General features: G+C 46.3%; 1 protein-coding gene across 1 annotated transcript in view; it reads right to left on the bottom strand.

Annotated features, from left to right (window-relative positions):
- Positions 1-4,715: 4,715 nt before the first annotated feature.
- gpat2 (glycerol-3-phosphate acyltransferase 2, mitochondrial) overlaps positions 4,716-27,633 on the bottom strand; it is a 71,637-nt gene continuing 48,719 nt past the window's right edge. The window contains exons 13-21 of the mRNA XM_055662025.1: positions 26,939-27,009; positions 25,132-25,393; positions 23,771-23,919; positions 17,446-17,517; positions 15,690-15,821; positions 14,514-14,634; positions 12,339-12,398; positions 11,002-11,057; positions 4,716-7,117 (exon numbers count right to left, since the gene is read on the bottom strand). Of these exons, the coding sequence (XP_055518000.1) occupies positions 7,007-7,117; positions 11,002-11,057; positions 12,339-12,398; positions 14,514-14,634; positions 15,690-15,821; positions 17,446-17,517; positions 23,771-23,919; positions 25,132-25,393; positions 26,939-27,009 (1,034 nt within the window). The 3' untranslated portion in view covers positions 4,716-7,006. The remainder of the gene's footprint in view (positions 7,118-11,001; positions 11,058-12,338; positions 12,399-14,513; positions 14,635-15,689; positions 15,822-17,445; positions 17,518-23,770; positions 23,920-25,131; positions 25,394-26,938; positions 27,010-27,633) is intronic.

Here is a 27,633-nt window from a genome sequence, read left to right as displayed (position 1 = left end):
CTAAATAAAATGAATCCAATTTTAGAATAATTAAATGAATGCCATTAAATGCCATAAAAATGAATTGCAACCTTAGAATAAAGGGGAGATCATTTAGACTGAGGTGAGAAAAAACCTTTTCACCCAGAGAGTTGTGAATTTATGGAATTATCTGCCACAGAGGGCAGTGGAGTCCAAGTCACTGGATGGTTTTAAGAGAGAGTTAGATAGAGCTCTCGGGGCTAGTGGAGTCAAGGGATATGGGGAGAAGGCAGGCACGGGTTATTGATAGGGGACGATCAGCCATGATCACAATGAATGGTGGTGCTGGCTCGGAGGGCCGAATGGCCTCCTCCTGCACCTATTTTCTATGTCTATGTCTAATTTCTTACTTGGGTAGACTAAAAAAGATAGGGAATATAATGCTATGTTAACATTTAGAATAAGGAATATACCAAGATATATAGACATTTAAAATCATGAATAATCTCAGTAAATGGAAACGGTATGAAGTTAATTGGGAACCTTTTGTAGCCACATCAAAAATCATTGTATTGTCAATAAAAAGTCACATTTGGAGAGAAAACTGAACAGTCACCTAAGCTGCCCCCAAAGCCATTACCTTTTATCCAATGTATCAGAAATAAAAGTGCCAAATGAGTACATAGGTAAGTTCAACAGGTTCAAGTTTCATAGACATGCATATATCTGAAGATCTGTCCTGGACCCAGCACACTGATGCAATCATAAAGATAAGTCCATCAACACCTCGACCTCCTTAGAAAATTGAGGAGATTTAGGGAGGTCAATAAATACTCCATTAAACTTCTGCAAGTGTACCCAAGAGACTGGTTGCATCAGTGAATCAAACACCCAGGAACTCAGCAGATTTCAAAAAGTGGTCCTTCACAGGGTACTGACCTCCCCACCATTGAACGGGTCTGTAAGTGATGCCCTTTCAAAAATGCCGCCAGCATCATCCGACGAGCCGGCATGGGGAGAAACCACCGAGAGGAAGAACAAAGGAGGATCCGGCGTGGGGGAACTGCCGAGAACTAAGGGGAATGTATTTAAAATGGTTTGTGTAAAATGGAATAGTTTGTGACGTTGTCTGCGCTCTTTATGTGGTGACTCTTTGCATTCCTTAGGTAGGCAAAACAAGAATATCACTGATTTGTCACATGTGACAATAAAGTATCATTCATTCAAGGAACTACGCCACCCTAGCCCCACACTCATTTCACTCCTGCCATCGGGAAGAAGATACAGGAGTCTGAAAACTAACGCCCACGTTCAAGAACAGCTTCTTCCCAACGACCATGAATGCCAACTGAACTCCAAACTGCCTTCAATATACTAGAGAATAGAATAGAATGCAATTTATTGTCATTCATACCTAGACTTTGGGCTTTGGCTTTTTTGTACTGCATTGTGTATTTTATTTAGTCCATGAACCTTTTTTTTACATTGTTGACTTCAGTGTACACAGTTGAGTACATGACAAAAAACACTCTTGACTCAGACACTGCTGAACTTCACCATTTCATCACATTATTAGGCGGCACTTCTACAGGGTTTCCCCATTGCTCACGTACAAACTGCTTCTCACAACTCTCACCACTAGATGGAACTTCATCAGAGATTGATCCCTGGGATGGCGGGGCTGTCATAGGAAAGATTGAAAAGACTAGGCTCGTATTCAGTTTAGAAGGATGACGGGGTTCTTATAGAAACATATAAAATTATAAAAGGACTGGACAAGCTCGATGCATGAAAAATGTTCCCAATGTTGGGTGAGTCCAGAACCAGGTCATAGAATAAAGGGAAGGTCATTTAAGACTGAGGTGAGAAAAAACGTTTTCACCCAGAGAGTTGTGAATTTATGGAATTCCCTGCCACAGAGGGCAGTGGTGGCCAAATCACTGGATGGATTTAAGAGAGAGTTAGATAGAGTTCTAGGGGATAGTGGAGTCAAGGGATATGGGGAGAAGGCAGGCATGGGTTATTGATAGGGGATGATCAGCCATGAAAACAATGAATGGCGGTGCTGGCTCGAAGGATCAAATGGCCTCCTCCTGCACCTATTTTCTATGTTTCTATGTAACTTCAAAGCTGCTGTTCCCATTTTACTTCAAATTTCTTTCAAAGTTTTGAAGGTAAATCATATCTTTTGTCTATTTTCACTTGCTCCTTTCTTTGAAAATGTCCCCAATTTCCTGCCAATAAAGCAAAAAGTTTTCAGAAACTTAAAAAGTTATCTTCAATGCAAGTCTGTCAAACTGCATTTAAACTTCCCTCCTCTACCTCCATTCGAACCAGATCAGAAGGAACAGCTGATAGGGACAAGGTTGACTTGTATCTGTGCCCAGTATCAACACAAGAAGACAAACACAGCTTTTGTTTTGACTCATCAGTAAAACTCTGCCTATTGCTTGCGTAACTATCCACAGGCAATGTGGATAGTTGGCAAAATGGCAAAAATAACTGGCAACTTGGCAGAATAAATGAAAATCCTGACTAAAATTGCATTTCAAAACGTGGAATTATTAATCATTTAGGATGCAGTTTACAACCTAATTTCCAAGTTGTGATGGTTCATTTAAAGGTTACTTGAACAGAAACATAGAAAATAGGTGCAAGAGGAGGCCATTCGGCCCTTCAAGCCAGCACCGCCATTCGTTGTGATCATGGCTGATCGGCCCGAAACGTTGCCCATTTCCTTCGCTCCATAGATGCTGCTGCACCCGCTGAGTTTCTCCAGCATTTTTGTGGCCCCAATCAATAACCAATAACTGCCTTCTCCCCATATCTCTTGATCCCACTAGCCCCTACAGCAATAGTACAGCATAGGAAGGCAAGAGGCATAGACAGTCAGAACCTTTTGTCCCAGCATGGAAATATACAGCACTAGTGGGCATAGCTATAACATAAGAGAGAGAAAATTTAATGGAGATGTGTTGGGTAATTTTTTGTTGCCTAGAGTAGTGATATAAAAACAAAGATGTAATGTGGAGGCTTCATAAGGCACTGCTCAGACCGCATTTGGAATTGGCATTTGAAATTCAAGTTGATGATATGCAGAATACTGCACATGCCAACTACTAATTCAGAAGGATTATGATGAGCAGTTTTGGGCCAGAATTTTAGACGATGGGCCGAACGGCCTAATTATGTTCCAAAAACGTATGAACTTATGAATAGTGACGTCTAAGATGCTTTTAGATGGGCGTTGGGATATGCAGGGAATATGGATCATACACCGGCAGATGATATCAGTTTCAAACGTCAAAAGTTTCTGTGCTGTTCTATGAGCAGGCCCTTCAGCCCATGCTGTCCATGCCAAATGTAATGTCCAATGAAATTAATCTCATCTGCTTGCCCTCTATTCCTTGTATATCCATGTCTATGCTTCCACCACTACTTTGGCAGCATGTTCCAGGCACTTTGAAATAAACATTTGCCCCACATATCTTTAAACCTTCCTCCTCTCGTCTTGAATCTCTGCCCTCGAGTATTTAACGTGTCCTTTCCCACTCCCTCCTGTCCTCCCTGGTCATCTATTCCTTTGTTCACCTCACCTCTCTCCCCTGGTCTCCATCCACTCACCTGATTCCACCATCACCTACCTCCCTGCTCCTGCCCCATTCCTCCCACTCTTCTGTACACCCCCCACATTTCCTGGTCCTCCCTCAGTCCTGATTCAGTGTCTCGAGCAGAAATGTTGCCTTATCCTTATTTCCAGCAGTTTACTTTTGCTCTGGTCTCATATTCTCCTCTTCCTTTTAACGTCCATGTCTTGACTGTTTGATGAATTCTGACGTCCTCAGCCTTACTGCTATTTTGCACCATAACAGAAGGCAATCTTCTATTGATCAGAAAGCAGTTGTCAATGCATGTAATGCATGCATGACCAAGATACACCCGTTTAAATTTAGCCAACTGTCCATGTTCACCATGGATTCCCCGTTCACAATAGTTATCCCATTTTCTCATCCACTAGGGGCAGCTTTTCTTAAAAATTTTATTTTAAAAATTAAAAGAGGCCAATTAACCTAGAAGCCAGCACGACTTTGGGATGTGGGAAGCAACCCGCGCAGTCATAGGGAGAATGTGCAAACTTTGCGGAGACAGTCCCCGAGGTTAGGATCAAACCAGGGTGTCTGGCACTGAGAGACAGTGGCTCTAGTTGCTGAGTCACTGTGCTGCCCACTTCCCCAGTTCTACTCAATTCCCCACTGGTGGACATTCAGGGCTCGGAGGGACCATAAAGGCGCACAAAACGTCAGGAGTTGAGCAGAAGTCACGTTTCAAACCTCAAACTGTCAAATGAGCCACAGTAAATAGAATATTTTTTAAGGAAAAACGTTTCCGTAAATTACAGAACCCTGAAATAACATCTTTGATAGTGGACTAAAATCTTACCAAGCACTGAAGTCAGGCTGACTATCGGTCGGGCAAAATTGAGTTTATTCAAACATTCCAGTATTAACCGTTCGAATGATCGGCGTGGGTGGGGTGGTGGAAGCCGAGAAGGAAGTAGGAACCATTGGAATTACATTGGACACATTGTAACTATACGGGCGCCCTTTACATGGTGACTCTTTGCATACTTTGTGTACGGAATGCAAAAGAATCTCACTGTGACATCTCACATGTGATAATAAAGTATCAATCATTCATTCAAAACGGCCTGGATTTGTGATCCATGGAGATATATTGCAATGGCTCGCGTTCTACGTGTGTCAGGCAAAATGTGACCACTAGGTGGTGCCGTACGATGGCTGCCTCGCCAACAGTCTGTCTGGTCCTTTTCTTTTGTTGTTTTTAGTCTGTTGTTAAATGTGTTTTGTGTATCTTTAGTTTTGCATTGTGTGGGGGGTGGGGAGGCGGGAAACATTTTTAAAATCTCTTTCCTTGGCGGAGATGCAACGTTTTCCGTATCGTATCTCTGTCCGCACTGCAGCCTAACATCGTGGAGCTTGCGGTCCCTTTGTCAGGGATCAACTTCGGGAGCTCCAACCACAGGAGCTTCGAATCGCCCCGATCACGGGAGGAAGGGAGGGAAAAAGATAACACATTATTGCCTCCCACCATAGTGTATTGTGGTGGATGTTTATGTTCATTTTTATGTAGAAGTGTGTCTTGTTGATTTTTTTGGTATATCTTTGTATGTTTTTACATACTTGACGAATAAATTAATTCCAATTCCAATTCGAATGTCTCATCAGCTCCCCATTCTTGCACACAAAGAACATTTGACACTGAATGTAAAATAGGCCCTTCGACCCACAATATCCACACTGAGCATGCCAAGTAAAACTAATCTCCTCTGTCTGCATGTGGACCATATCGTTCCATTCCCCGCATCTCCCCGTGCCTGACTAAAAGCCTCTTCAACGCCACCTTTGACATCTGCCTCCACTATTTCCGTGGCACAGTAAGGAGAAGATTTACGAGGATGTTGCTAAGACTTCAGCTTGCGGAGAGGTTGGGCAGGCTAGGACATTATTCATTGTTGTACAGGAGGATGAGGGATGGTTTTTATAGAGATGCGTCTATAAAATCACGAGGAGATTCGATGGGGTGTAGATACACCGAGACTTTACCCAGAGTAGGGTGATCAAAACCAGAGGTCACAGGTATAAGTTGAGAGGGAGAACCTGAGGGGCAACTTTTTCCACACAGAACATTGCGGAATGTGGAACAAGCTGCCAGAGGAGGTAGTTGAGGCTGGTACAATACCATTCAAAAGACATTTGGACAGGTGCATGGATAGGAACAGTCTAGAGGGATATGGGGCAAATACGAGGAGGGACTAGTGTAGATGGGGCATCTCAGCGTGAACAAGTTGGGACGAGGGGCTGTTTCTATGATCACCTTGTTCCAGGCACCTGCACCGACAGTGAACATTTCCTGTGCAGACCAGATTTGACTTGGATGAGAATTCAAAAAGAATACATCAGTCAAATGAATTCCAATGCAACCACCAGCTTTAAGAGGAGAGAAAATCAGTAAAACTGATCAGTGATTGTATCAGTCCTTTCAAGAGCAGAAGATGGTTGCATGACTTCTCACTGTGATCATTTCCACTGAAGACCGTGCATCGACGGCTGGTTTTATTCATTCTAATTCTCCGTGCTTTATTCAAACATTGAACGAGTACAAGGCAGCAAATTCAACCTCAGAAAATCTAAATCAATCAACACACTCAAAATAAGGCTGTTTTTCCCAATTGCACAAAACAAATACAGAGGCTCGCACGGCATTTTTCACACCGCGGTGTCTGTCTACGATTCCCTCATGATCAGCCGCCCTCTATACTGGCTGGGAAACTGCATGCGTCCTTACAACATAACCTTACCGAGACGGCATGGTCCCGACCCAGAACAACAGAGGAATGAGAGGAAAAACCATTTCACCCAGAGAGATGTGAATCTGTGCAATTTCACTGCCACAGAAGGCAGCGGAGGCCAATACACTGGATGTTTTCACGAGAGAGTTAAACATAGCTCTCGGGGCTAACGGAATCAAGGGGTATGGGGAGAAAGCAGGAACGGGGTACTGATTTTAGATGATCAGCCATGATCATGTTGAATGGCGGTGCTGGATCGAAGGGCCGAATGGCACCTATTTTTCTAACAACTGTCCATTTCCCTCCCCAGATGCTGCCTGACCCAGAGTTTGATTTCTGCTCCACCCACAATAACCATGTCCGTTCTTGAAACACATTGTGAGGGGTTTGGCTTTGGTGGAAGTACCAGTGCACTCTAGATACACACTGAAGTCTCCCCTTTCAGAAATGATCCTGGGACAAACTTGTCATCTGACAGAATCCAACTGTTTGCATGGATATAGACACAACAAGCTGGAGTAACTCATCGAGTCAGGCAGCATCTCTGGAGACGTGTTGGGCCAAGACCTATTCCTTTTCTCCTGACCCGCTGAATTACTCCAGCTTATTGTGTCTTATCTTCGGTTTTAACCAGCCTCTGCAGTTCCTTTCCATGCTGTTTGCAGGATGTACTCTTCAACAGAATTGTTGAATATATTGTTGCAGCTTCAGTCCACTGTCAAGTTGCTGAAACGTTTCACTGAGTTCCAGCAATGGTTCTCTCACTCCCGCCTCCACTTTGAAAACCTACAGGAGAAAGTCAACTATAAAAGTGGAAGATGCTGGAAACACTCAATAAGTCTGGCAGTGTCTGTGGATAAAGAATCACAGTTGGTTGTAGATGAGACAAAGCTGGGTGGCAGTGTGAACTGTGAGAAGGATGCTGTGAGAATGCAGGGTGACTTGGACAGACAATAGACAATAGGTGCAGTAGGCCATTCGGCCCTTCGAGCCAGCACCGCCATTCAATGTGATCATGGCCGATCATCCCCAATCAGTACCCCGTTCCTGCCTTCTCCCCATATCCCCTGACTCCGCTATCTTTAAGAGCCCTATCTAGCTCTCTCTTGAAAGCATCCAGAGAACCTGCCTCCACCGCCCTCCGAGGCAGAGAATTCCACAGACTCACCACTCTCTGTGAGAAAAAGTGTTTCCCCGTCTCCATTCTAAATGACTTACTCCTTATTCTTAGGTTGGGTGAGTTTGGGACAGGTTGAGTGAGTGGGCAGATGCATGGCAGATGTAGTTTAATGTGGATAAACGTGAGGTTATCCACATTTGGTAGCAAAAATAGGAAGGAAGATTATTATCTGAATGGTGTCAGGTTGGGAAAAGGGGAAGTAGAACGGGATCTGGGGGTCCTTGTTCGTCAGTCAATGAAAATAAGTATGCAGGTACAGCAGGCTGTGAAGAAAGCGAATGGCATGTTAGCCTTCATAACACGAGGAGTTGAGTATAGGAGCAAAGAGATCCTTCTGCAGTTGTACAGAGCCCTAGTGAGACCACACCTGGAGTATTGTGTGCAGTTTTGGTCTCCAAATTTGAGGAAGGACATTCTTGCTATTGAGGGAGTGCAGCGTAGGTTCACAAGGTTAATTCCCAGGATGGCGGGACTGTCATATGCTGAGAGAATGGAGTGGCTGGGCTTGTATACTGGAGTTTAGAAGGATGAGAGGATATCTTATTGAAACATATAAGATTATTAAGGGTTTGGACATACTAGAGGCAGGAAACATGTTCCCAATGTTGGGGGTCCAGAACCAGGGGCCACAGTTTAAGAATAAGGGGCAAGCCGTTTAGTACGGAGATGAGGAAAGACTTTTTCACACAGAGAGTTGTGAGTCTGTGGAATTCTCTGCCTCAGGGGGCAGTGGAGGCCGGTACTTTCAAGAGAGAGCTAGATAGGGCTCTTGAAGATAGCGGAGTCGGGGGATATGGGGAGAAGGCAGGAATGGGGCATTGATTGTGGATGATCAGCCATGATCATTTGAATGGCGGTGCTGGCTTGAAAGGCCGTATGGCCTACTCCTGCACCTATTGTCTATTGATGTTTCTGACCCAAGACCCTTCATCGTTTCAATGTTTTCCGAATCATTCACCGATTCTCTTTCCACAGATGCTGCCTGACCAGCATTTCCCGTTTTTATTTCAGATTTTCTGCATCTGCAGTTCTTTCATGTTCAGACGTTATGTATCCATCACATGTACAAAATGCAGCTCTGGTACAGAACACATCAAGGCATTACCCAACGTGAAAAATGGAACAGAAATTCAACTGAAACCAAAACTAAAGCAGGGTTCAACTTCAAATGTACAGTCCAACAGGCACATTTGAAACTATTTCTGTTCAACCACACAGCATTCAAGGAAAATTAAACGCCAAAACCTCTCATTTTTCCATGTCGGAGCTCAGCTTGATTTCACTCTTGTGGGCAACAGGCAGTTATTGCCTTGTCACAAAATGCTGGAGTAAGACTTTTGAACTCAGTGGCTCAGGCAGCATCTCTGGAGAACATGGATAGATAATATTTTCGCTGAGTTATTCCAGCACTCTGTGTCTTTTTTGGTAAAAGCTGCCGATGACCTGTTTGTTCTGCAGGGGTCGGTGTTGGGTCCACTACTTTTCGTGTTATATGTTATTGATCTGGATGATGGGTTTGATGGCTTTGAGGCCATGTTAGCGGATGATGGGTGGAGGGGCAGGCAGTGTTAAGGAAGCAGGTAGTCTTTAGAAGGGCCTCGACACATTAGGAGCGGGGACAAAAAAGTGGCAGATGGAATACAATGTAGAGAAGTGCACAGTCATGCACTTTGGTGGAAGGAATAACGGAATAGACTAATTTCTATATGGGCCAAAGATTCAGAAACTGGAGGTGCAAAGGAACTTGGGAGTGCTGGTGCAGGATTCACAGAAGTTAATTTGCAGGTAGAATCGATAGCAAGGAAGGCAAATACACTGTTAGCATTCATTTGGAGAGGACTAGAATATAAAATGAAGGATGTCATACTGAGGCTGTACAAGCTGCTGGCCAGAACACATTTGGAGTATTGTGAGCAGTTTTGTGCCCCATACCTGAGAAAGGATGTGCTGGCATTGGACAGGGTCCAGAGGTTTACTAGAATCACCGCAGGGATTATAGGGTTCGCATGCGATGAGCGTTTGATGGCACTGGGCCTGTACTCGCTAGAAGTTTAGAAGGATGAGGGGGATCTCATTGAAACTTACCGAATAGTGAAGGAACTCGGTAGAGTGGATTACATATATAATGTAATCCACTCCATATGTAATGTAACCACATATGTAATGTAATCCAGGTGGAGAGGGTGTTTCCAGTCGTGGGAGAGGCCAGGACCAGAATAAAAGTGGAGATGAGGAGGAATCTCTTCATCCAGAAGGTGATGAATCTGTGGAATTCATTGACGCAGATGGCTGTGGAGGCCAAGTGGTTGGGTATTTTTAAAGTCGAGATCAATAGGTTGTCGATTAGTAAGAGGGAATCATGGAGGAGGCAGGAGAATGGGGTTGAGAGGGGAAAATTGATCAGTCAGGACAAGAGACAAATGACCTAATTCTGCTCCTGTGTCCTATAATCTTATGATCTCAACCAGCATCTGCAGTTCCTTGTGTCTCCAGGTAATGTTTAGTGACTGGCTGGTGGCTGGGTTGTGTACTGTAAGGACAACTCGCACACGTTGAGCAAGTCAGTGCTGGCAACGTGGCCACTCAATGATGCAGTGAAGCTCAGACAACCCTGTGCCCAGTTGTTTAGACAAGCTGTCGGCTCATCATCTGTGGAGAAAAGGGATAGGTGGCGCTTCTGGTCGGGACCAGTCTGAAGAAGGGCCGCGGCCTAAAATATCACCGTAGACACAAAAAGCTGGAGTAACTCAGCGAGTAAAGGGCCTGTCCCATTTTCATGACCTAATTCACAACCTTTTTTACTCGTGGACATTTTTCATCATGTTGAATAAACACTCTGACCTACATGAGTACCCATGACTAGCATCGTGGCCTGCTACGGCCTGCTACGGCCTACCTACGACCACGCTGCGAGTACGAGTCAAGGGCAAACTCGGCAGAGGTCGTGAAAGTGGGAGACAGGCCCTTCAGGGAGCATCTCTGGAGAAAAGGAATAGGTGACATATCGGTGATGTTTCGGGTCAAGACCATTCTTCCAACTGAGAGTCAGGGGAAAGGGAAACGAGAGATATAGACGGTGATGTAGAGAGATATGGAACCAATGAATGAAAGATATGCAAAAATGTAAGGATGAGAAAGGGAACAGGCTGTGGGCTCGGTGATAACGAGTTGTACAGGCAATGAAACTCACGGATGGAGAGAGAGGGAAAGCAAGGGTTACTTGCAGTTCGAGAAACCAATATTCAGATGGCTGGGTTGTGGGCTGCCCAAGCTAAATATGAGGTGCTCTTCCTCAAATCTGCGTGTGGCCTCGCCTCACTCTGACAGTTTCTCCAGAGATGCTGCCTGACCCACTGAGTAACTCCAGCATCTTGTGTTTTACCTTCAGCACAATTGTGGTGCTATACAATTGTTGAACTAACTTATTCATTCATTCATGTTATCTGGAGACTAGTCAACATCTCCCTTGTTACCAGAAGTTAACACTTACCCCTAACTCCTTGAAGGTTTTTACTGCACTGTTAACGAGGTGCAGTGCTGCACTGCCTGCAAAATATTAAAAACAGACTTCAAGCCAGATTCATCCGTGTTCAAATTTACAATGTAGTTACACAAGTTCAGAGGAACTAATAGTTTGTAAAATCGAAGGACAATATCCAAACACTCCAATATCCAAACATTACCAAACACTCATTCTGAATCCTCTATTGCAAGAGGAATTTCTTTAGCCAGAGGGTGGTGAATCTGTGGAATTCATTGCCAGGGACGGAGTATTTTTCAAAGATGAGATGGATAGGTTTTTGAATAGTAAGGGGTCAAAGGTTATGATATGGGGAGAGGTCAGGAGAATGGGGGTGAGAGGGAGAGATAAATCAACCATGATCGACTTGGTGGAGCAGACTCGATGGGTCGAATGGCCTAATTCTGCTCCACTGCCTCCTGGTGTTATCTCAGGGCAGAGTAAAGCCCCTGTCCTACTTATGCGTCCTTGGCACGTTAATTACGCAACCTCGTGGTCGCGTTGAGGCTCGACGGTCACGCGCGACTTCATGCGCCCGCACAGCCGACTGGAGCGCGTGACGTCATTTGAAGATGGACACCAAATGCAGGAGTAACTCAGCGGGACTGGCAGCATCTCTGGAGAGAAGGAATGGATGATGTTTTGTGTCAAGACTCTTCTTCAGTCTGAAAGAAGGGTCTCGACCCGAAACGTCACCCATTGCTTCTCTCCAGAGATGCTGCCGGTCCCGCTGAGTTACTCCAGCATTTGGTGTCCATCTTCAATTTTCTTGGCCCCTCTCTGGGAGTAGAAGTGGGGGCGGATCCGGACTGCAACGGCCGTGAGCCCCAGGCCGAGCTTGGCGATCGTTTGCCTGCTTCTGCTGATGTTGGAGGGTGAGATGTTGCGCTCCAGGGTCTTGGGCCTGTCCCACATTGGCCGTCAGTTACGCGACAGGCCATTGGCGCGAAGATTTAGTTTGTTACAAATATTTCGGAGCCCCGCGCGATGTCGCGCACAACTCCATACCCCTCCGCACTTGTCAGTGGGACCGGCCCCACGTGGCCACACAATGCCCTTGCGCCTCAACGCGACCACGAGGTCGCGTAATTTGCGTGCCAAGGACACGTAAGTGGGACAGCCCTTTATGCTGTGGAGCGAGCAACACTTCACAGCTGGAACTATAGAGCCCGCAACCATTCAGATTAGAGCAAGCGAGTCTTTAGCTTCTCATTCCCAATGGCACTGAGTTCCCCAATATTCATCCCCTCTTGTCATCACAATAGCTAGTTGAAGCTAAACGCATAGTGTTGTATCAGCCAACTCACCAGGATGGTCCTGTACTTGTGCCTGTATGAGATCAAACATCCTCAGCACAAGCTGGGACTCTGAAAGAAAAAGCAGACATGATGTCACCTGTGAACACTGGTGCTGATCTCAGAGTCATTGAGTTATGCAGCAACAACCAGAGGTTCAAGGTTTAAGGTTCAAGGAGCAAGAGCCTAATGGGCTGCTGCTTCATACAGAGGGTGGCGATACTCACCATCGATCACCCGTTCACACTAGTTCTATGTAACCCCAATTTTCTCATCCACTCCCTACTCACTTACAGAAGGCCAATTTACCTACATCTTTGGGATTTGACAGGAAACTAGAGCACCACGATATCACAGGGAGAACATGCAAACACCACAGAGACAGCACCCGAGGTCAGTATTGAAACCGTCTCTGGCGTTGTAGGCAGCAGCTCTACCAACTGCACCAATCAAAATACCTTTTGTTCTGTAGTCCCATTTGCCTGCGTTTGGCCCATGTCCCTCCACACCTTTCCTATCCATGTACCCATCCAAGTGTTTTTTTAAATGCTGTTATAGTACTAACTCCTCTGGCAGCTGGTTCCATACCTACACCCCAAAGACATGCAGGTTTGCAGGATAAGTGGCCGGTAAATTCCTCCTAGTTTGTTGGGAGTGGATGGGAAAAGTGTGAATGGGTGATCGTTGGTTGGTGGGGGCCAAAGGGCCCGTTTCCTTGCTGTTTCTTTGAATCAATCAGTTTCTCTGGTTTCCCAAAACACGCAAGACTATTGGTGACAGTGAACATTTTCACGAGTGAGAAACAGGACTAGAGCATTCCTACCAGCTTTCAACCTTGAATGATCAGTTCTGAATGAAGGTTTTAATTAGTTAATGAGGCTGATCATGCCATCCGCTGTCTTTTTCACCCATTCTACCATTTGCAGGGAACTATGTACATGTACAGCCAAGTCTCTCTGTTCTACACCCACCCCACCCTCAGGCTTCAACTGTTCACTGTACATGTCCTGCCCTGGTTTAACTTCCCAAGATTCATCACATCATTTGTTTGAGTTGAATTCCACCTGCCCTTCCTTCATCCAGTTTAGTTGATCTATATGTTTTAATTTTAGCTTTAGAGATACAGCACGGAAACAGGCCCTTCTGCCCACCGGATCGCCACCAGCCAGCGATCCCCGCACATTAACACTATCCTACACCCACAAGGGACAATTTTTTTTTACATTTACAAACCTGTACGTATTTGGAATGTGGGAGGAAACCGAAGATCTCGGAGGTCACGGGGAGAACGTACAAACTCCGTACAGACAGCACCCGTATTCGGGATCGAACCCGGGCACTGCATTTGCTGTAAGACAGCAACTCTACTGCTGCACCACCGTGACCACCCATTCCACTGGGTGGTACCTTTAGACCACCACCACTAATTGTATGCAGGTACAGTACCAACATTTCACAGCCGGGCAGGCAAGGACATGGAACTAATGTGGGCAAGTTGGATTCTGGTAAACAGGCGTGTTGGTTGACATAGACTCGATGGCCCAAAGGGCCTACTTCTACACTCTACAATCCCGACTAGTCAGAGATGTAGTTAACCGCTAATAAACAAAACATTTTATTCACCTTATCAACTCATTTCATTAATTATTTCACTGTTGATCAGTCCCACCCCTCATTTCTCGACATTACACATTTGATGAGTTTACTAAAATCACTAATGTTTGAAGCAGCTTTGTACCAGTGGATTGTTGGTGAACTTTCTCCAGTCTGATGCATTAGTGCAGCAACACAATATCTTCCGTCTCCTGGGGCGACACAGAAATGCAATCAGATTCCCAATCGCGACTTTGGAGATACAGCACGGAATCAGGCCCTTCGGCCCACCAGGTTTGTGCCAGCCAGTGATCATACTCCATACACTAAATGTACAAACTCCATACAGACAGCACCTGTAGTCAGGATCAAACCTGGATGTCTGGTGCTGTGTGTATGTAGCTCCACTCTTGTGTCACTGTGCCGCCCTATGTACACCTCTAACAGGAGGGATTCATTATTTAATTTGCAATACACGACATGGTACATGACAAAGAACAAGGAAGCAACACCACAAATAAAGTCTAAAGCTCCGACCACCGTAAGTTGTAGATCCGCTGATCCCCGCCGCTCACTAGCGTCGCACTTACGTACCTTCGATGGGAAAGCTGGCTTTGTTGAGCAGGCCGGCTGCCATCTCATAGGCCTTCAGCAGAGACTGCAGCAAGCTGCAGAGGAAGAGGAAGAAGGCATGGCTCTCACTGCTTCGTCCGAGCTGCAAGGGAGATCACATCATAGAGTCGTACAGCACGGAAACAGGCCCTTCGGCCCTGCCGACCAAGATGCCCCATCCAAGCCAGTCCCATCTGCCTGCGTTTGACCCAAATCCCTCCAAACCTTCCTTATCCCTGTACCTGTCCAAGTGTTTTTAATGTGTAGGAAGGAACTGCAGATGCTGGATTAAACCGAAGATAAGACACAAAAAGCTGGAGTAACTCAGCGGGGCAGGCAGCATCTCTGGAGAGGAGGAATGGGTGACGTTTCGGGTCTCGACTTACTCCAGCATTTTGTGACGATCAAGTGTTTTTTATAGAACCTATCTCATCTGCCTGCTCGCTCCAATGAGATGATGAGAACATCGCTGAATTGTGGTGAACATGTGCAGCTAAAGAACCATCTTGTTATTGCTAAGAAAAACTCAATGTGCACGAGATCAAGAAATAAAAATGGTCCAGAACCAGGGGCCACAGTTTAAGAATAAGTCTTTTAGAACGGATACAAGGAAACACTTTTTCTCACAGAGAGTGGTGAGTGTGGAATTCTCTGCCTCAGAGGGCGGTGGAGGCAGGTTCTCTGGATGCTTTCAAGAGAGAGCAAGATAGGGGTCTTAAAGATAGCGGAGTCAGGGGATATGGGGAGAAGGCACGAACGGGGTACTGATTGTGGATGATCAGCCATGATCACATTGAATGGCGGTGCTGGCTGGAAGGGCCGAATGGCCTACTCCTGCACCTATTGTCTATTGTCTATTGATGCATTGATTCTGCATTGCCACTGACTGATCTATTGTTCCCTCTCAACCCCACTAACCCCGTAACCATTGACACCCTTACTAATCAAGAACCTCTTTAAAAATACCCGTTGACTTAGCCTCCACAGCCGTATGTGGCAATGAATTCCACAGATTCACCACCCTCTGACTAAAGAAATTCCTCCTCATCTTCATTCTAAAGGTACGTCCTTTTATTCTGAGGCCGTGCCCTCTGGTCCTAGACTCTCCCAGCCGGGACTCTGGTCCTAGAAGTTATATTTCTACACGATTCAACATACCTTGAAGTATCGCTTCACGATCTCTTCTTCACAATCACTGTCGCAGTCATCAATATCACCCGTCACCTTCCACGTCAGCTCCTTGGTAAACCACCGCTGCCAAACATCACAGGCCTGCTCCCCGCTCTCACTCTGCCGATTGAGAGGACAACATGGGAGCTTCATTTCACTGCCACGCCTGGTGGTTGCAGTAGGCCGAGTGGGAAACTGCTCATCAGGCAAAGACTGAAGAACACTTCCATCAGCTCAGCCATCTATTTATACCGTCATTCAAGAGCCAGTCATAGAAACATAGAAAATAGGTGCAGGAGGAGTCCATTCCGCCCTTCGAGCTAGCACCACCATTCATTGTGATCATGGCTGATCGTCCCCTATCAATAACCCGTACCTGCCTTCTGCAGATGTTTCCCACAAGTTCTCATCCAACCTCCTTTAACCATAAAACATATAACAATTACAGCACGGAAACAGGCCATCTCGGCCCTACAGGTCTATGCCGAACAACTTTTTTCCCCTTAGTCCCACCTGCCTGCACTCATACCATAACCCTCCATTCCCTTCTCATCCATATGCCTATCCAATTTATTTTTAAATGATACCAACGAACCTGCCTCCACCACTTCCAATGGAAGCTCATTCCACACCACTACCACTATCCTTTGAAAAGCCCGCACTCTCTTTAGACAGAGGGTGGCGAATCTGTGCAATTCATCGCCACAGAAGGCAGTCAATGGATATATTTAAGGCAGAGATAGATAGATTCTTGATTAGTATGGGTGTCAGGGGTTATGGGGAGAAGGCAGGAGAATGGGGTTACGAAGGAGAGATAGATCAGCCATGATTGAATGGCGCAGTTGATGGGCTGAATGGCCTAATTCTGCTCCTATCATTTACGAACTTCTGAATGTTTCCATGATTCTCACAGGCACTGAGTCCCAGATCATAACCACTCCGTGTAAAATCCATGTCCTCACACACCGTTCATATCTCCAGACCATCACTTTGAAACTGCAATCTTCAATCATCCAGTAGTTTAGTTCTAGAGATACAGCATGGAAACAGGCCCTTCGGCCCACCAAGTCCATGCTGGCCACCAATCTCCCGTTCACGCTAGTCCTGTGTTATCCCACTTTCTCATCCACTCCCTTCACTCCAAGGGCAATTCACAGAGGGCAAATCAACCTACAAACACGCACGTCTTTAGGATGTGGGAGGAGACCGGAGCACCCAGTGGAAACCCACGCAGTCACAGCGAGAACGTACAAACTCCACACAGACAGCACCCGAGGTGAGGATCGACCCTGGGTCTCTGGCTCTGCCAGCTGCGCAACCGTGCCGTCTGATAACTGCTGTTCACTGTGTGCCCTGACTAACCCCAACCTAGACTGACTCCCCTATACCCCACCCCCCCCCAATCTTTACACATCCCCAATCCTTTCCACTCGCACTTTAATTTCACGTTCCATGTATCTTGTGTTTTTATGACTGTTGGCAGATCAACTTCCCTCCTGGGATGAATCAAGTTCTAGCGTATCATATCGTATCGATTCAATATTCCACTTCCCACCTAAGCAGGAACAGCAAGGAGACTAAATGAGAGTAAATGAGAGATTGGTGTGATGGATGGAGTTCATTGCCAAGAAACACGCTGTACGCTACGACACACAATGTGTGAACTCACACTGTGCCTACCCCCTGTCACTATGCCCCAGTATTTACCTGTCAGCCCACACAAGCACCGCAAGAAAGTTCTCACCTCCTCCAGAATCTCGCAGTAGGTCAGTTTGTCCACCGCTTCCTGTGAAAACTGGTACACCGACTGGCAGGGCTGAGAGGGATTCAAGCAAATGCACACACAGTTACACAACAACGGAACAATAGTTGAAAGTGAGCATTAGTTGCGAGGATCTTTTTCAAAGACCATTATTCCCAATAACTGTGCTCCTATTTTTGCAGATTGTGATGCTGTGTACAACAAAATGTTTTGTTCCCATTTTACAAGCAAATGCACTCACTGGTTACCAGGTGGTAAAGCTGAATGGGCTCAATTTATGTAGCGCATTCATTTATAGGCGGCCCAGTGGTGCAGCAGGTAGAGCTGCTGCCTCACAGCGTCAGAGACCCAAGTTTGATCCTGAGCTCGAGTTTTCACCTTCTCTCTGTGGCCGTGTGGGTTTTCTCCGAGTGCTCCATCTTCCTCCCACATCCCTAAGCTGCAGATTTGTGGGTTAATTGGCCTCTGTAAGGAGTGTGTAAGGAACGGATGATAAAGTGGGATAGCATGGTCGGTGCGGACTCGGTGGGCCGAAGGACCCGTTTCCATGCTGCGTCTCTAGTTGTTAAGAAACGTCCTGGGGTTTTGAAATCAGAGATGTATAGTTTCAGTTGAGTTTATTGTCCCATCTACAGAAATACAGTGAAAAGCTTTTTGTTGCGGGCTAACCAGTCAGCAGAAATACAATACATGATTACAAATGGGCGGCACGGTGGCGCAGCAGTTACACAGGATAGTGCGGGGATAGCTGGTCGGTACGGGCTCAGTGGGCCGAAGGGCGCTGGATCTCTAAATCTAAAAACTGAACTAATTAATGCTATTGAAAAAAAAAAATCAGGTTTGACTTGGTCAAACATGTTGAATTGAATGATTCTTCACAGAGAGAAGGAATGCGGAGAGGTTTGGGGAGAGGTGCCAAAGCATGAGCTGCTGCAGCTACAGCCAGGTTAAAGGAGTAGGAGGAGGTCTTCTGTGAAGAGCCCTGGTACTGTTGGAGGGGAGGCAGCGCACACAAGGCTGACAATAATACACACAAAATGCTGAGGTAACTCTGCGCGCCAGGCAGCATCTCTGGAGAACATGGACAGGCGGTGTTTCGGGTTGGGACCCTTCTTCACACTGATTCAGGAGAGTGATTGCTTTGACTGGGTGGCTCTTATTAATGTAATGAGTTATGAAGAAAACTAGGTGAATGGACATCTAAGTGAATACACCCAGTGGTTGGAAGCACACTTTACAGAAAGGAAAGTGATTATAGTCAGGGAGTCAAACATCATGAGCCGAGTGCAACAGTGCAGGAGAAAGTATTATAGCTCCAACCATCTTCAGTGCCTTCACCTAACCATATAACCATATAACAATTACAGCACAGAAGCAGGCCATCTCGACCCTTCTCGTCCGTGCCAAACACACCTATAAACTTTCATCATCCAGGGCAGGGAAAGAACATTTCCTGATGATTTTTGTTATGGATTGGTTTTTTAGACCTGGGCATCACCGGCAAGGCTACCTGTTATTGCTCATATCGAACTGTGTGTTATACATCTCTCTATATCACCGTCGATGTCTCTCGGTTCCCTTCCCCCTGACTCTCAGTCTGAAGATGGGTTTTTGACCCGAAACGTCACCTATTCCTTTTCTCCAAAATGCTGCCTGACCCGCTGAGTTACTCCAGCATTTTGAGCCTATCTAGTGGTTCATAGAAACATAGAAATTAGGTGCAGGAGTAGGCCATTCGGCCCTTCGAGCCTGCACCGCCATTCAATATGATCATGGCTGATCATCCAACTCAGTATCCCGTACCTGCCTTCTCTCCATACCCCCTGATCCCCTTAGCCACAAGGGCCACATCTAACTCCCTCTTAAATATAGCCGATGAACTGGCCTCAACTACCCTCTGTGGCAGAGAGTTCCAGAGATTCACCACTCTCTGTGTGAAAAAAGTTTTCTCATCTCGGTTTTAAAGAATTTCCCCTTTATCCTTAAGCTGTGACCCCTTGTCCTGGACTTCCCTAACATCGGGAACAATCTTCCTGCATCTAGCCTGTCCAACCCCTTAAGAATTTTGTAAGTTTCTATAAGATCCCCTCTCAATCTTCTAAATTCTAGAGTGTATAAACCAAGTCTATCCAGTCTTTCTTCATAAGACAGTCCTGACATCCCAGGAATCGGTCTGGTGAACCGTCTCTGCACTCCCTCTATGGCAATAATGTCCTTCCTCAGATTTGGAGACCAAAACTGTACGCAATACTCCAGGTGTGGTCTCACAAGGTGGCTTCAGAAGGTGGCTGGAGCCACTGCAGGCCTCCTGCTGAAGGTAACCCAACACTCCATCCATTCTAGATGGAGTTCCAGGATTTAAACCCAGCGACAAGGGAGGAAACATCATATATTCCCAAGTTAGGATGATGTCAAGTCAAGTCAAGTTTATTTGTCACATACACATACGAGATGTGCAGTGAAATGAAAAGTGGCAATGCTCGCAGACTTTGTGCAAAAAGACAAACAAACAAACACCCAAACAAACTATCCACAATCATAAACACACACATATTCTTTTACATATTAAATATTGGAAGGAAAAAGGTTCAGTAAAGTTAGTCCCTGGTGAGATAGGCGTTTACAGTCCGAATGGCCTCTGGGAAGAAACTCCTTCTCAACCTCTCCGTTCTCACAGCATGGCAACGGAGGCGTTTGCCTGACCGTAGCAGCTGGAACAGTCCGTTGCATGGGTGGAAGGGGTCTCCCATGATTTTATTGGCTCTGGAGTTGCACCTCCTGATGTATAGTTCCTGCAGGGGGGCGAGTGAAGTTCCCATAGTGCGTTCAGCCGAACGCACTACTCTCTGCAGAGCCTTCTTGTCCTGGGCAGAGCAATTCCCAAACCAGATGGTAATATTTCCGAACAAGATGCTTTCCACCGCCGCTGAGTAGAAGCACTGGAGGATCCTCGGAGACACTCTGAATTTCCTCAATTGCCTGAGGTGGTAAAGACGCTGCCTTGCCTTACTCACGAGTGCTGATGCCCATGTCATATCCTCGGAGATGTGGACTCCCAGATATTTAAAACAGCTCACCCTATCCACAGGATCCCCATTTATCCTCAATGGAGTGTACGTCCTCGGATGATGTGCCCTCCTAAAGTCCACGATCAGCTCCTTAGTTCTTTTGATGTTCAAGAGGAGGCTGTTGTCTTGGCACCAGAGTGCTAGATCAGCCACCTCCTCCTGGTAGGCCTTCTCATCATCGTCTGAGATCAGGCCCACCACCACAGTGTCATCAACAAACAAAATTATTGAGTTGGAGCTGAACCTAGCCACACAGTCATGTGTGTACAGGGAGTACAATAGGGGGCTGAGGACGCAACCCTGGGGCGATCCTGTGCTTAGGGTGAAGGACTTTGATGTATTCCCTCCCATCTTGACTACCTGGAGCCTGGCGGTGAGAAAGTCCAGGACCCAGGCACACAGAGAGGTGTTGAGCTCCAATTCCAGTAGCTTCCCGGCCAGTCTGGTGGGGACTATCGTGTTGAAGGCTGAACTGTAGTCTATGAACAGCATCCTCACGTAGCCCCCCTTCTGGCTGTCAAGGTGAGAGAGAGCGGTGTGCAAGGCCTGGGAGACCGCATCGTCCGTGGATCTGTTCGGACGGTATGCGAACTGCAACGGTTCCATGTTCCGAGGGAGGAAGGCGCAGATGTGTTTCTTCACCAGCCTCTCAAAGCATTTCATGACTACCGAGGTAAGGGCCACCGGACGGTAGTCATTCAGACAGGCTGCGGAGGTATTATTTGGTACCGGTACAATGATGGATTTTTTGAAGCAGGCAGGGACTACGGACTTGTCCAGGGAGAGGTTGAATAATGTAGTGAGCACTGGAGCTAGCTGCGTAGCACAGGACTTGAGTACTCGCCCCGAAATGCCATCGGGGCCTGCAGCTTTCCTCATGTTCACCCGTGTCAGAGCCCTCCTCACGTCGTGCTCGGACAGCGAGAATGTGTGCATATTCCTCCCTTCAGCTTCGGTAGCCAGCCCGCTGGCGGTATGGGACTCAGAGGGGAATCTTTGTGTGCTCCCGTGTGACTGAACTGCTTTGAATCTCTTGCCAGTAGAAGCCGCCAGTTTGCGAGTTTAGTTTAGAGATACTGCACGGAAACAGGCCCTTCGGCCCACCGGGTCCGCAGATCATCGATCACCCGCTCACACTAGTTCCATGTTATCCCACTTTCTCATCCAATCCCTACACACAAGGAGGCCAATTAATCTGCAAATCTTTACATAGACACAAAATGCTGGAGTAACTCAGCGGGATAGGCAGCATCTCTGGAGAGAGGAATGGGTGATGGTTCGGGTCGAGACCCTACTTCAGATTGGAGAAGGGTCTCGACCCGAAACGTCATCCATTCCTTCTCTCCAGAGATGCTGCCCATCCCGCTGAGTTACTCCAGCATTTTGTGTCTATCTTCGGTTTAAACCAGCATCTGCAGTTCCTTCCTATACAAACCGGTACATCTTTGGGATGTGGGGGGAAACCGGAGTACCCGGAGAAAACGTACACAATTACAGGGAGAACACGCAAACTCCACACAGACAGCACCCGAGGGTCAGGGTCAAACCGGGTCTTTGGTTCTGCGAGGCAGCAGTTCCACCCGCTGCGCCACCGTGGTCACCCTACAGGTCATTGTGCTGGGTAGATGATGTACACTGGAGCTGCCAACGTTGGAGCAAGTGAATGTTCAGGGTGGGTGATGGGTTGCCTGGATGGTGCTGAGCTTCTCCGTCATCTGAGAATTGAATTCCACTCAGCCGTGTGGAGAGTATTTCATCACATTCCAGCTTGTGTCTTGCAGATGAGTGGGAAGGGGTTGGGATGTCAGATGCAGCACAGCACTCAGCCTTCAACATTCCCAATGGATATGATTTTTTTCCCCCCCAACAGATTTCAACTTCAGTCTTATAATGAACAAATCATCATTGCACACAATCAATGCAGTTATCCCATTATTGAACCACCAGTCATTCCTAAACTGAACTACCAACTCCATTATTGTCTCATTCCCTTATCCGCATATTAATCTCGTTACTGTCTCGAGGAACTGGAGGGACAATTTTTGTTTTGTTACACAAAGGATGGTGGGAGTATGGAACGAGCTGCCAGAGGAGGTAGTTGTAAAGGGGGTGTCCCACTTAGGCGACCTCATTGGCGAGTTTAGAAGAGTTTAGGAGAGTTTGAAAAAAAATGACATGTTGAAGACCTCCTTCGACTATGTTGAAGACCAGCTACAACTAACTTCGAGAAAATTGGCCACCGAATAGTGGAGAGTGAAGACGACCTCCTTCGATCTACTTCGACCTCCCTTCGACTATGATGAAGACTATCTACGACTACCTTCGACTCCCCTCGATTACCTACGAATATCATGCCGACCTACTACGACTAAACCTACGAGTAAAAATAAGTATTGATTATTTCCATGGCGACCTTTTTTTACTCGCGGGCATTTTTCAACGTTGAAAAATACGCCGCGACCTAGCCGAGGCCTCGAGTACGCGGGGACTACTCTCGAGCATGAAGGGGAGTTACGAAGACCTCCTACAACCTCGTGTCGACCATGCTGCGAATATGAGTCGAGGGCAAACTCGCCAGAACTCGCGGATTAGGTCGCCCAAGTGGGACAGGCCCTTAAGCAGGTACTAACCCAATATTTAAAACACATTTGGATGGGTACATGGATCGGAGGCAGGTGGGACTAGTGTAGATGGGACATGTTGGGCAAAGGGCCAACTGTGTCCACGCGGTGCGACGCTATCATCTACTTTCACGTCCTTTAAATTTCTAGTCATATCTTGTAAGATGTTTGATCAAAGCGTCCAGGCGCACTACTGCCTTCCCTTGACTATCACGTGTGTTAAAAAAAGGTACGAAGTGCTGGAGTAACTCAGCATCTGTGGAGAACACGGACAGGTGCCGTTATGGGTCGGGACCCTTCTTCAGAAGAGTCAGAAGAACAGTCCCAACCAAAAATGTCACATCTCCATGTTCCCTGGGAATGCTGCCTAACCCACTGAGTTACTCCAGCATTTTGTGTTTTTTTTTGGGAGAGCAGCATCTGCAGTTCCTTGTTTCTATATCTTGTATATTACCTCTTCTAAAGAATTCTATGAATGATTGTTTTCCACAAACTGTCCCTTCAGTTGCATTTAACATGTTTTAACTTTGCATTGGCATCAGAATCAAGGTCGCCATCTCCTATTTTCCCAAATAACTGCATCTATTGGAAAATTTGTGGAAGAGTTTCTGGTCTTACCGGTAAAAGTAGTACTTCACTGGGCAATAAATGACACAGCTGAACAGTTTTGCAGATAAGTTCCTCCTGACTGATTACAACTTCCAGATTGGAGTCCAGGTCTGTTATGTATTTTGCTGCTTCCTTCAAAAGGGAATTTAAAGCAGAGGCTGAAATAAAAAGTGATAGCAAATCAAATACAGTAACACTCCACAGTAATAGAGGGATAGGGGCCAAATGGGGCAAGCCCAGAATGCCAACTATGTCAGCCTGGCCAAGTTGGGACTTAGTAACAGACTCTATAATACCCTGCGAGTGATAGAGTCTATGAACCACTGGAACTTTCAACATTTCTCCTCCTCAAACAAGCCACAGACGGCAAAACTGAGGAATCAACATTCCTATAACGCCTTTAATGAACGAGAGTATCAAAGCCCCTCAAAGCTGTATCTTAGCATTAAAATACACCAATTGAAAAATGACGCACAAAATTAAACCAAACTTAAAAAAAAGAAACAGGATATAAACTCTAATGCTGCAAATACAATAAGCAGGAACTGCGCAGTTAAAAAAATGATGCTGGAGTAACTTAGCGGGTCAGGCAGCATCTGTGTACAACATGGATAGGTGACGTTTTGTCAGACTGAACATTTAATTAGCACCAGACGGTAGGGGCTACAATCTTCTCGGTGTAATCCTGGTTTAGTTTAGTTTACTGCCATGTGTACCGAGGTACAGTGAAAAGCTTTTGTTGCGTGCTAATCAGTCAGCGGAAAGACTATCCTTGATTACAATCAGGTCAACCACTATGTACAGATACAGGATGAAGGGAATAACGTTTAGTGCAAGATAAAGTCCAGTAAAGTCAATAGACAATAGGTACAGGAGTAGGCCATTCGGCCCTTCGAGCCAGCACCACCATTCAATGTGATCATGGCTGATCATCCACAATCAGTACCCCGTTCCTGCCTTGTCCTCATATCCCCTGACCCCGCTATTTTTAATAGCCCTATTTAGCTCTCTCTTGAAACCATCCAGAGAACCTGCCTCCACTGAGGCAGAGAATTCCACAGACTCAACACTCTCTGTGAAAAAAAAAGTGTTTCCTCGTTTCCGTTCTAAATGGCTTACTCCTTATTCTTAAACTGTGGCCCCTGGTTCTGGATTAAAGATTAAAGTCCGATTAAAGATAGTGAGAGTGTCTCGAATAAGGAAGACAGTAGTTTCGGACAGCTCTGTAATTGTTGATAGGATGGTTCAGTTGCCTGATAACATGAAGGCTCCTCACCGAATATTACTCTGAACTCTTGCAGAAACCAAAGACCATGCAGCAGGTTTTGGCATCTGTATTTTTACTAAACACTTAGGGCAGAGTTGCTTACCAGCCACAGCTTCACATACAAAGACGGGGAGGATAGTGTTGCTGTACAAGCTGAGCTCCTGCACAGCCTTGCTGGTAGTCTTTGGTATCACAATGATATTGCTCTGTGAAAAGCTCCTGATCAGCACGCTGTCTCTCAGCAAGAACAGGGCACGCAGCACGATATCCTGGAGCTTTCCAGCGAAGCCCACATCAAAATGCCTTGCAAGAACTTCATTCATTAACCAGCAGAAATCCTTTGCCAACGTGGGAAGGAAGGCACCCTGCAAAAAGGTAATCGATTACATTCGAGCTTCTAGAGTGCATCAAATAACAGCAAAGATAAAATAGCCATGAAATGGCATTCGTTGCTTTAATGAAGAGCAGAAATAATTTCAATTGTAACTTTCAAAGAGCAATTTATTCAAGCAAACCACAGGGAATAGCTGGGGAATGGAAATGATTAGATTGTCCTTACAAGCTTGGCACTGGAGGATGCAGATGCTGGGATCTGTAGCAAAGTAAATAGAACTGCTGGAGGAACTCAGCAGGTTAGGCAGCATCTGTGGGGGGAAATGGATAACTGAGTTGCGGGTCAAGCTCCTTCATCTGGGACGTCTACTATCCTACAACCATCATGTTTTTGAACCAACCTGCAGGACCCTCATTCTACCTCTGCAAGAAAATACAGAACATCTGTTTAAGATTAAGAAGGAACTGCAGATGCTGGAAAATCGAAGGTAGACAAAAATGCTGGAGAAACTCAGCGGGTGAGGCAGCATCTGTGGAGCGAAGGCAACATTTCGGGTCGAAGCCCTTCTTCAGACTGAATACTGTATTACTGTTTTCTTAATTATGTTTTGCTCTAATATCTTGGGCTTTTTTGCAGTCTTCTTTCTTTTTTAGAAATCAGCTACTGTGTGTGTGTGTGTGTGCGTGTGTGTGCTGCGTGTGCTTGTGTGCACGCACGTGTGTGTGTGTGTGTGTGTGTGTGTGTGTGTTGCTGCAAGCAAGATTTTAATTGAGCTTGTACCTTAGTGCACTCATGCATATGACAATCAACCCAGCATGACTTGTTCTGGTCTGAAGAGTAGAGGGGAGGCAGTCAGTATAAAGAGATGAGAGAGTGGTTGGCAGGTGGAGGGAACACTTCTAGACTCGAAAACTTGCCCCATCCACCCCCACTCCTCTTTATACTGGCTCCTTTCATTTCGGTGAACAATCCCATCCCGAAGCATCCACGGTCCATTCCCTCCACAGAGGCTGCACAGTGCCGCAGTTGCTGCCTCACAGCATCCGAGACCTTGGGTGCTGTCCGTGTGGAGTTTGCATGTTCCCCGTGACCTCTTGGGTTTCCTCTAGATGCTCCAGTTTTCTTCCACATCCCAAAGACGTACAGGTTTGTAGGCGAATTAGCCTCTGTGAATCGCCCCAAATGTTTAAGTAGATAAGAAAATGCTATAACATAGAACTAATGTGAACTGTTCGGCATGGATTCAGTGGGCTGAAGGGCCTGTTTCTATGCTGCATCTCTAAAACCTGACCCATTGAGTTCCTCCAGCAGCTCTGCTTACAATCAGTCTGACGAAGGGTCTTGAGCTGAAACGTCACCTATCCACGTTCATCAGCGTAAGTGCCTGACCCGCAGAGTTACTCCAGCAGTTTGTCTTTGTTTTGTAAACCAGCATCTGCAGTTCCTTGTGTCGATAGCTCTGCTCCCAAGCTGCATTGATTCCGTGTTGCTAACTGCTGACGGCAGTGGGGGGGGAAAGCTGTGGCCTATGTCCAGTGTGGATGTGCTCGCTGCGACCAGGGCAGAGGCAGCCTACCTGTGGGTGTTTGTGGAGCAGCAGGGAGGCCAGGATGGCAGTCGACATGATGGCAGAGCAGCACCTCGCATCTGTCGGGGAGAAAACACTGCAAGTTAGTCATAAGGTCATAGGTGATAGCAGCAGAATTCGGCCCATCAAGTCTACTCCACTCAATCAAGACTGATCTATCTCTCCCTCCTAACCCCATTCTCCTGCCTTCTCCTCATGACCCCCGACACCAGTACTAATCAAGAATATATCTATCCCTGCCATAAAAATATCCATCGACTTGGCCTCCACAGCCTTCTGTGGCAACTGTCAAAAGCCTTAGAGTGGATTCTTCTCAGCTGAGCGATTACTCCCAGAATGAGCTTGTGTCTAGATCAGTCTTGGCACTGAGCTTCTGTACAGATCACCATGTAACCATCCCCAGAGCTAAGGTTCCACGGAATCTGCTTACAGTTACCTTTTTCCCCCAGATACGAGTCTCCGCCTTTTTAACTTCCCTTTAATTCATTTCCAAATTACTTCAAAACCAATTTACTTCTAACCCAGAAGAGGTACAGGAGCCTGCCAACTAAGGTTCAGATCAGGAACAGCTTCTCCCCAACAACCATCAAGCTATTGAACACCACAAAATGCCTGGGTTGCACTCGTGACTTCGGGGACTTTGTTTCATTTTTGCACTATATTGGGTTTTTAATTTATTGAAC

This window comes from Leucoraja erinacea, chromosome 35 (genome assembly GCF_028641065.1).
Source record: "Leucoraja erinacea ecotype New England chromosome 35, Leri_hhj_1, whole genome shotgun sequence".
In the NCBI taxonomy this organism is placed as follows: Eukaryota; Metazoa; Chordata; class Chondrichthyes; order Rajiformes; family Rajidae; genus Leucoraja; species Leucoraja erinaceus.
Note: the sequence above shows the minus strand (reverse complement) of the source record. Positions and strands in the feature narration are given on the sequence as shown.